Consider the following 10984-nt stretch of genomic DNA (forward strand, 5'->3'; position numbering starts at 1 on the left):
CTGCAGATGGGAGGGGGGGGAGGCAAGTTACACCTAATTTGGAATGAGAGACGGGGGTTAGTAAATAAGCAGACCTTGCTTTATTAGTGCAAAGTGAAATATAACTTAAATATATTGTTTTAAAGCTTGGCTCGAGGAAAGCAGCTAAATACACAGATATAAATACTACTATGGAAACCATTTTACCTGGCAGATGATGAGTAGTCCTGTACAGCCAGCCTGGTATTTGACCTCCACTGCAGCTGGAACACACACTCAGCCTGAAGTAAAAAAAAAACAGCCCATCAACTCTGCCTATTCTGCCCCCCTCACCTGTCAGCATGCTCACTCTTAAAGGGTATCTATGGTCAAAAACGAAAAAATTAATTTGTATTTTATATTGCATTTCCTTAAAGAAGAACTCTGTGGATTTTAAAAAAAGAACTTGCCCTTCCAGTGGGGCTATCCCCACACTGCAAAGGTTAAAATCACATTTTGTCTAGGTGGCTCAAATATAGCCGATTTACTCACCTGATTCTTGGTCCCACTGGCTCCCTCCAGCCTGCAAGACCAGTCCTCTCAGCCTCTTTTAACCTGGGCTCTGGTGGCCTAGGGACATCATGACATCTTATGCACAACCATTGACTTACATTGGTCATGATGATGACGAGGGACATTCCACAGCCGGAGTGGAGGTGAGCGCTGACCGTGGATCAGGTGAGCATATCTGCTTTAATTTAGCCACCTAGACAAATTGAGCACTTAACCCTTGTACTGCAGAGGTAGCCCCACTGCAAGGATCCATTTTTTAACATTCTTCTTTAAGTTCTATCCCACTCCTAATAACCATATCAATCAAGACGGTTATAAACTTACTTATTGAAGACGCCCATAGGATGTACTTACTCAATGCACTGACACAATTTCACTCAGCCCTGTAAATATGAACTTCCTTATATCACAACCGACAACTACTGTCAACTAAAACTCAGGGGCATATTTACAAAGCTGCCGAAGGCAGTCGAATAAATAACCCAGCCGAAGTGAAGTGAGCCGAGCGCTGTTCTGTTATTCACTTCTGGCCTTCACGGCTGATTTCAGCCTTACATCGGCTGCCTTCGGTCAGCTGAACATGCTCTGCATGTTCGGCTGAAGTGCAGAAGGAGTTCGACTCAGCCGATCCAACATCTGGATCGGCTGAGCCGAAGCTCCGGCAGCTCACTCGCACAAATCTATCAAAGGGAACTTGAGTATTGGGAATAAACTGTTTAACCTAAGGACTCTGGAGAAGACACGTGGCCATAATGTGAAGGTAATCCAGAAGATGTTTAATCTAAGGATTTGTTACTGTCAAGGCAGTAAAAATGTGGATCTACCTTCTACAGTTATAGGTAACAGCTAAAAGCATTTGGTGCTTCAAAATATATTTGGTTTCTCATTTTACAAGTAGGGATAGCGTGAGTTTGCACAAAACTGCCCCAGACACATCCCCCTAGCAGCAGCAGGGACATTCCCCAGACCCTTGTTACAAGTGGCTGCCGGGCGAGCTTGCCAGGGCCAAGCTGAGTGGGCCAGGAGGGGGATATGCCACTCACAGTTTGCATAGATTTGGGTGAATTAATTTGGCACCAAGCCCACACACCTCCCTATTTACAAAATATACAGGGATATGGGAGTCCATATCCACACACACGTTATTGGTCGGTGGGGGAAAGTGGGCGGGTATGTGGGTCAGCCCTCTTGTTTTTGCCAGAGTGTGAGAATGATGGCTTACTAGTAACAAGCATGAATTCACATTCAGTCTGTGTGCCCAGCTACTTTTTTTAGGCAGTGTTAACCCTCAGTGTACCATTGCCCTGGTCCAGTTCCTGCAAAAAAAAAGTAAATGTATCCATAATACAAAAAGCAAACATTATTCATTATATGTTTGTGTTGGAGCCTGCAAAGCATTGCAACCACAATCAGTGGAACCAGTAATGCAATGATCGGCTCCCCCAGCCCTTCTGTTTACCAACTATGTAAACAGAGGAGCTGGGGGAGCAGAGCATTGCACTGATTGTGGTTGCAATGCTTAACAGGCTCCAAACACAAAAATATAATAATCTTAATATTGTTTTCTTTTTGTATTATGGGTACCTTTAGTTTTTTTTGCAGGAACTGGACTAGGGCAATGGTACACTGAGGGTTAACACTGCTTGAAAAAAGTAGCTGGGCACACAGACTGAATGTGAATTCAGACTTGCTACTGGTAAGCCATCACTCACACTCCCTGGCAAAAACAAGTGGGCTGACCTACATACCCGCCCACTTTCCCCACACCGACCAATAACATAGCTCCCACAACAGCTGCTCATGACGTCACCACAAGTTAGTCCAGGGACCTGTATGACATAAGCGTCCCTTAATGACCAATTTACCAATACGTTTATCGATTCCTGAATATCAGTGGATGGGCCTCCCTAAACCAGATCATGACGTCATCTAGAACCCCGCTCCTCTATCGAAACAATAAGATCCCCGCAACCTTCACAGCCCCGCCCCGAGCTCCTGCGGCCAATCGGGGATGAAAGAGGGGAGGGCGCTCCGGAATCCTCTACCAATCCGATCGGCGCAGAGCCGGGCTGAGCGGTGTGCGTGTGTCCTGCGAAGTGAGTGCGGGTCGAGGAGCTGAAGTGGGGGGACCGGGCTGCTTAGTGGCTGTGTGTCTGCGTCACACGAAAATGCACTCGGATGCTGTCAGTAAGTACAGGCCGCGGCCGGCTCCTCTCCACCTGCCCGTACAGGGTGGCGTTGTGGCACGCAGCCCCCAGTCTTCAGCACATAGTGGCCCCTGAGTATTAGGAATGGGGGGGGAGATGGTGCGGCGGCTCCGGCTGCTGCGTAATAATAGCGGCCGCCATCGACCGTCTGGCGCTCCCTCCTCCTCCTCCTCCTGTGGTAGACAGACAGACCTCCCCCATCTGCCCCTGTGTGGGATATAAAGCTTGGCTCCGTGGAGATAGACATTACCCCTCTGTGGGTGGAAGGGGCTGAGTCAGTGCGCCTCCTGCTGGCAGGGGGCGGAGGGGCCGCTGCTGTCAGATTTCTCGTCCAGGTATATGGAATAGGAAGGGTGCTCGGTAGACACACAGGAGCTGCTGTGAATTCTATGGAGACTGTGGTCGGATCTATATACTGGAACAAAGAGATCATTCAGTAAGGCTGTGTAAAGGGACAGGGGGGTTATAATAAGGTGGTAACCCATAGCAACCATGTTAGCTGAATGCAGGATTTTATGGGTAAGAGCTCATTGTCATCACTCATACACAATGGTTGTGATGCGCCCCTGGATCGGTTTTTGTGCACGCAGCTTGTCGGGGGGAAATAAGGAAACTTGCAGCAACCAGTGCTGCCATCATTGATGCCTCATACTACATTACGGTCCATCTGTGTTTGACAAGTGCTGAGTATGGACACAATCACCCCCTGACTGGTTGCCTATAGCAATATATTGGCTGTTGGCTTTAATATCATATACATGATGCAGGACATACATAGCCTCATCTGGAGTTCTGATTGCATACCAAGAACAGCTCACTTTGTAAGTTTATATATTATAACTCGTCTATTGTGTGTTCACTGGGAAAGGGGGTATCCTGTGTGCACGGGGGGGTCTCTAGGTATTGTATGTGCAATGGAAGAGAATTGCACATCAAAGAGAATGGGGTTTAAAGAGCCATATCATTATTGCATCAGTTGATATGAAAAATATATTTGATACAAAATCATGATAAAATTATTGGCAAAAAATAATAAAAACATAAGTGTCGATTAGCATCCCCTTCTTATTTCACCTATTGTCTAACACAGCCGTATTTGCATACATATACCAACGTGAACACCATATATGTTATCCATTGTTCATCTTCATTTCTTTTTAGTAGTCGGGGAAATTGTTCTCAGATGGCATGTGTTTACAAAGTCTTTGTTCCAACGCGTTTTGCTCATGTGCTTCCTCTGGGGAGGTGACCAACACTAACAGGGTTATTCACAAAAGGGTGAAGAGTTTGGAGAAGGCAGGAGAAGTGACCAGTCTAGGACAACATAGCTGAACTGGAAAGTGAGCTGAATTGGAGAATTTTTTGTTCCCTTCTCCTGCATTCTCCAACTCTTCACCCTTTTGTGAATAACCCTGTTAGTGTCAGGGGCAAAGGAGGATTCCTTCTAGCCAAGGAACAGCAACAACTCGCATGCCATCCCTATGGCCGGTTTTGCGGTGGGGACACACGGATCAGAGACGACGGGATGACCCAAGCTGTTCATATAAAAGTTTGATTTTCAGCTGAATAACTTCCCTTCTATCCCTTGTTAACATCAAGAGGTAGGCAGCGTGCTTACTCCATTCGGATACCTGTCTCTGTGCAAGCAGCCTTGCTTCTATCAGCTGTCCGCCGTCCGTCCTCCAAGGATGGACAGCTGATAGAAGCAAGTCTGCGAAAAATCAAAACGGGTGCATGCACTATGTCTTGTAATGCAGCGCAACCCACACTGTAGTGTTACTGTACATTGTGTTGACTCAGCAGAGCAGTGTGATTGTGACTTGAATGGTTTATTGATTGAATGAGGGAATTTCCCTGTCTATCCAGCTGAACCATAAAGTTTGGTGTACTCATACAAGTTTATCAGGCGTGTTTGTGATGACTGAAGACAGCTACTCAGAGCATGTAATGTCGTACGGGATGGGATCACAAGCTTCTTTTTTTTTCTTTTACATTAAAGGATAAACATTCATTGTTTTGGGTCCTTTTTTTTTCTTTGCAAATTTTTAAACAAATCTGTTTTTTTGTTTTTTTACAATCTCTATTTCACAATCACACGTGACAAAGGATTCTCAGAGCACTATAGCTTATCTAAAGGAAGCTGGTAGCATAAGCTTTGTCTTTTTGGCTGACTTTACCTGGATAAAATGGCGCCATCCAGTAAGGGGCGGGTCACTCCTCTGACCGATTCACTTGTGTGTGTAAGTTTCAATTTGAGCTGTTGAGCTCTGCAAACAAAAGGGGTTTTTAGTGCAGGTTGTGAAGACACAAGAAACTCTTGAATAGGAGCCTCCAGCTTGGTGTCCTGGCTTCAATGAGGAGTACGCAATCCATCATTTACTGAACTGAAACAATAATTATTTGTACAGCATTGTGCAATCTCTTGAATTGCTGCTGATACCATCCTATGAGGGTTTCCTTTAAGATGTGAATGGGGCCTTACTCATACCAACAGGGCGGCAGCAGCTCAGCGTGGTTTCTGCGCAATTTTTGAAAGGACGTTTTTGGGTGTTTTTAATCGCGTTTCAGCGCTGAAACACAAATAACAACCAAAAACGCGTTTCTATTGAAATCTATATGGAAATTGTGCTGATCAGCACTGAAAACGTAGCTCAGGGAGCAGTTTGGGGGGGGCAGGTGGATTGAAACGCACATTTGCGTGAACAGGCCCCATAGGAATAAACTTTTTTTTCCCCACTGTTGGCGGTTCAGTGCGGATAAATCCCCGCGACCGAACTGCTCTGGTGTGAAAGGGGCCTTAAAGCAGATCTCCAGGTAAAACGTTTTCTCAACCTTTAGGCCTTGTTCACACTGAGCCCGTTCCAGGAGCAGAGCAGTTACAGACCGGATCAAAACTGCGTCCAATGTATTCTAATGGTATTTTTTGCTCCAGTTCACATCGCAGTGTGCAGTTCCAGAGCAGGTGAAAAAATTGCAGCAAGCCCTATTTTACCTGCTCTGGAACACATGCAAACACATCAAAAAAGCACGCAAATGCCTGGAACGCACTGAAAGCCCATGTTAAACTAAAAAATAAATAAAAATGTTTTAACCAAAAACGACCTGGAACGCCTCAAAAACGCGGCACAAAGTGCTCATTTTTGCCTAGGGTCAAAATTTAAAAAAAGTTATACTCACCTGATCCTCTTGACCGGCTTGCTCTTAGACCAGACCCCGGAGCCTCTCTCTCCCTCCGCTATAGCCATCCAAGGTCCCTGAGTCATCCCGTTCTACACAAGTGTATTGGACGTGAGGACGCAGATGGAAAAACCATTGCTGGAGACAGGCAGGAGGGAGTGTTGTTACAGCCAGCCGGCTCCAAGAATCAGGTGGGTATAACTTTTTTTATTTGTGACCCTAGGCCAGTGGTGGCGAACCTTGGCACTCCAGCTGTGCCAAAACTACAAATCCCAACATGCATCTGCCTCTGGGAGTTAAGTCTGTGGCTGTCAGAGCCTTGCAATGCCTCATGGGACTTGTAGTTCCAAAACAGCTGGAGTGCCAAGGTTCGCCACCACTGCCCTAGGCAAAAACGAGCACTTAACCCTTGCAGTGTTAAGTGCTTCTTCGATAAATGTAAACTCCAGTCATGTATGAAAGATACCAGTGAATGCAGTTCTGTTATCATTATTACATCTGTAAAGTGTATGTCCAGCCAAAACCTTTTTCTTAGGTTCCAATAAAATGGGGAAGAGTTACAACCCCTGTTGTGTTTTTACTGCTGCCACTGATTGGTTAGAGAGATTTCCCCTCACTTCCCGACTCGCTGACAACTGTTTCACCAGACCGCAAGTGAAGGGAACTCTCCAACAATAACACATACTGATAAAAACATGCTTTGTTTGAGTAAAGTAGGGAAAGGCCAGAACCCCTGTCAGATTTGTATTTCTGCCTGTTGCACAGTTCTTACTTTTTTTTTCTGGTGAGATTGTTGTCAGCAGGACAGGAAGTGAGGGTACATTTCTCTAACAGAGCCCTGGATAGCAATAAAAAAACCAACAGGTGTTCTGATCCCTACTTTGCCTGGGCATCAGCCTCTTGCAGGCCCTTTACAGCAGAACACACAGTGAGAAGCAGCATAAAGAGTTGATTAGATGTTACCAAAAATAATCTGCACCGATATAACAAAATGCCGCAAAGCACTATAAATACACCAATTCAGTGCCAAAAATGAAATCTAAGACATGGGTCGAGCTAGGAAGATTGTGTGTGTGTGTATATATTATAAACCAATATCATATGCAGGTCATGCAAGTATATAGCTGTGTCTTCACATGTGTAAGGAAAGTCCCAATAACACATAACGCTCACTGCGAAAAGTCCATCTGTGAACAGAAAAGTACAATTCCAATGTGTTAGTTCAAAACAAAAACGTGTTAATCCAAAATGGTGGAAATCGCTTCCTTTCCATCCAACAGGACCGCACAGAGGGGTGCTCACCTGATATTCTGGACCTTTATTGTAGGTCACACCACACACCTCCCAGCTTAATGGGAGGGGAGCCCTGGCTCCAGTATCTCACAATCATGTGCTTCCATCTTCTCCCATAGAGAAACAACAGAATCAGGGCGCTCTTCAATGCTCAAAATAAGACCCACTGCTCATGTATAGCCCAGAACTGCCAGTACAAACTCCTCCTACCGGCCGCCTCCACTAGATGTGACGTCAGATGCTCCACCCTGCGCGCTTTATGTCTAGCGTGACTTTGTCAGGAGGCTCTATACATGAGTAGTGGGTGGGACCTTTCTGTGCGCGCTGTTCACGAGGTGTGAAGGTGTTGGATGGAAAGGAAGTGATTTTCACCATTTTGGATTAACACATTGGAATTGTACTTTTCTATTCACAGATGGACTTTTCGCAGTGACTGTTATGTGTTATTGGGACTTTCCTTACACATGTGAAGACACAGCTATATACTTGCATGTGATATTGGTATGTGTATATATATATATATTAGGGCTGGTAATGATTACAATTTTCGTGTTCGATTAATCGAAATTTTTTTAATCGATTCATTTCGATTAATTATAACGCACATACAGATCCAACTACATTGGCCTATACACATACAGCACAGCAATGAAGTAATAAAATGAGCTAGGATCACACTAATCCAGCACGTTATTAATCTCACGTGCCCCACTCAATATGGCCGCCGCTTGATTAATAACGTGCTGGATTAGTGTGATCCTAGTTCATTTTATTAATTAATTGCTGTGCTGTATGTGTATAGGCCAATGCCTTGGCTGGCGCTCGTGCAGAAATTTTCTTGGGCAAACTCACCTGCCCAAGTGGCTCCGTGGGCTAACGAAGGGGTGAGGAGTCCCGTGACGTCATCGGACTCCTCCCCCCTTCCCTTCGTTAACCGTCATGGACATCGACGTCTCCGGACTCCTCCCCCCTTCCCTCAGTTAGCCGAAGGAGCCACTTGGGTAAGGGGGTAGGAGTCCGGTGACGTCGATGCCCGTGATGTCACCGGATCACCGACGGGACTCCCGGAAGCCAGCGGAGAGGTGAGTGTTTTAATTAGCGATCAAAATAATCGATCAAAAAGTTAACGATTAATCGAGAAATGAATCTTTAATTTCCACAGCCCTATATATATATATACACACACACACACACACTCCCAGCTCGGCATGTTTGTTATTTATTTCTCATTTTTGGCAGCTGATTAGATGTGTTGTGGGCAGCACAAGGAGCATGCAGATAGGAGGGAGAGCAGAGTTAGAGAAATACGCTCATTGGTCTGCTGTTTGTCCTTTCACTGCCCATTCATAAGGTGGAGGAGACCTGGAGGTGAAACTGCAGCAGAGAAAAAACAGGTCTCCTGCCTTCTAGATTGGACTGTGTTGTGTGGCAGAACTGTGTAAACCTCAGGATTGGATGAACAGAAATACAAATCCTGCCTTGTACTCTATAGAACACCCACAATGTTTGGTGACACCAGGGTCATGGGTCACCCTGCATTAAAATTAGCTTGTGGCGTGGCTGGACAGTCCAGTCTACTTTTTTCTAACGAGAGGGATTTTCCCCTACTGACCTATGTAGCTGCAGGCACTGTGGAGCAACTTATTCTAACGTTTGCATCAGAAGTATTGGGGCTTGGAGGCATACAATATACTTTAGATCCATAATGAATATAGATGTGCATGCTGCAGTATTATATGCTATGGTCTGTTCACACGGCTTCCTTTTTGGCCTGCAGCCTTTAGCTATGCAAACCAAAACAAGACACATTTGCATCCTCTATATGATTTTCATCGCATTTGTCAAAATTGCAAATGTTTACATACTTACAATGTAATAGGACTAAATGCGCCACTGTGTAGTAAACTCAGGGCCGAGATGCAAACAATGTGTAGGCGTTCTGAATGAGACCAAGGTCATTCTGCGCTGCCGCTGACTACAATTGTTAATTAGGCATTTATACAGCACATTCATACTATATGACCGAAGGCCGAGGTCATTCTGTGCTAGTGACTCACTCAGGGGAGATCAACAATGTGTATTCAGCAGCGCAGGCCCAGAATGTTGGCATGTCGGCACATACGGACATAAGCATGTGTACTATATGTCTGTTTGAGTTGAGATGCGGTACAGACCTTTTTATGGAGGATCCTGGCAATCTTATCTGGCTGTGTGGATGAGACCTTGGCCTTTCAAGTCATCCTTGCATCAGTTCAGCTCCCCTCTCCCAGCAGTGATTATGCGGCATTTTTTTTTAATTTTTTCAAACAATTTTTATTTGATTTTTTTCCATATAAAACTTCAAAATAAAATGAAACAAACATACTATTTGCAGGTTACAGAAAGGTGCATATCTGTATCTATTATACATCATACATGTAAGATGCGTCAGGGTACCCGTGCTTTCCGCTCCCCTGTCAAACAACTGCATATCAGGCACAAACACTGTGGATTTACTGGCTCTATTAGGAGCTTGAGCTAGACCGAGTATCTTGCAGGTATAAGGTAAGCTAATCCTGTTATGCGGCATTTTAATCTCTATTCCAATCACAGAATGGAAGCTCTGGAAGGGGGAGTAGGGGGCGCTCAGCTGCTTAAAGAAGAACTTGAATGACCTCTGCTGTTAAAATTTGGGGATGAATTGCCTCACAGTGCCTGCAGTTACAGAGGTTACAAAGGACCTCTTTTAAGGGTAATTTACTGCTTAACCCCTTCACGACTAACGTCATACAGTGTACGTCGCTAGCATCGAGGCTGTTTAAACAGAAAGCCACCAAGACTCTGTTTAAACTTGTAAAGCCAACTGTCGGCTTTACAATAGACGTGATTCTGGCGACTCGGCTGTCGCCAGATCGCTTCTATGGCCCGGTGAAGGGGTCACCCCCACCGTGCTTCCCGGCCTCTGTTGCCCCTCTTACGGGCCCGGGACCTCCCTGTTCTATGGGACCGGGAGTGATGCAGATTGCATCACTTCCGGTCCCATAGCTGTCAGTGCTGGGCTCTTGAAGCCCAGCTATAAGCTATTGAAGTGCGATCTGCACTTCAATAGCTTATTTGGAATGTAAAGGTGACACTGGGGGTCTTCTGGACCCCCAGCATCACCTTTAAAGAGTACCTGTCACCACCATCTGCTTGTAAGCCCTCCTATGTGATAGCAAAAAAGTAAAAATAGTTTTTAAAATTAAATCAAATCTAAAAATAATGTAAAAAAAGCTATTTTAAAGACCCCCGCCCCTGTGAGCATGTTCATCGCCATGTAAACACGCGTTGGGTGCGCCTTTGTATGAAAACGATGAACGCGCTACACATGTTGGGTATCGCTGCGCATGCCGGAGTGAGAGCAATAATTCTAGGGCCAGTATTTTTTGGTATCTCTAAATTGATGACCTGTGGGGGCTTTTAAAGCGTTGTCTACGGACTTTTTGGGGTACTGAAGTTCGTTGCCGTTTCATGGACGCACACAATTTTGAACCTGGGCATGTTGGGTATCTATTTACTCGTTGTAACCTCATCTTTTATATTTTATTTTTAAAAAAAATTGGTATTTTATTGTGTTTTGGGGAATTTTTCACTAAATTGTGAGTTTGATAAGGAGTTGCGCTAATATCGTGCAACATAAACATTTGCAACTGCCAACATTTTATTCTATAGGGTCTTGGCTTTCAGAAAATATATAATGTTTGGGGGTTTTAAGTAATTTTCAGGCCTAAAATGTGGAATATAACATGGGTGCAAAA

The 10984-nt window shown here is 44.9% G+C and overlaps 1 protein-coding gene across 1 annotated transcript in view; it reads left to right on the forward strand.

The window, feature by feature from the left end:
- Positions 1–2568: 2568 nt before the first annotated feature.
- DCUN1D4 (defective in cullin neddylation 1 domain containing 4) overlaps positions 2569–10984 on the forward strand; it is a 42462-nt gene continuing 34046 nt past the window's right edge. The window contains exon 1 of the mRNA XM_018575716.1: positions 2569–2718. Within this exon, the coding sequence (XP_018431218.1) occupies positions 2700–2718 (19 nt within the window). The 5' untranslated portion in view covers positions 2569–2699. The remainder of the gene's footprint in view (positions 2719–10984) is intronic.

The sequence above is a fragment of the Nanorana parkeri genome, unplaced genomic scaffold (genome assembly GCF_000935625.1).
Source record: "Nanorana parkeri isolate BGI_ZX_2015 unplaced genomic scaffold, ASM93562v1 scaffold54, whole genome shotgun sequence".
NCBI classification, from domain to species: domain Eukaryota; kingdom Metazoa; phylum Chordata; class Amphibia; order Anura; family Dicroglossidae; genus Nanorana; species Nanorana parkeri.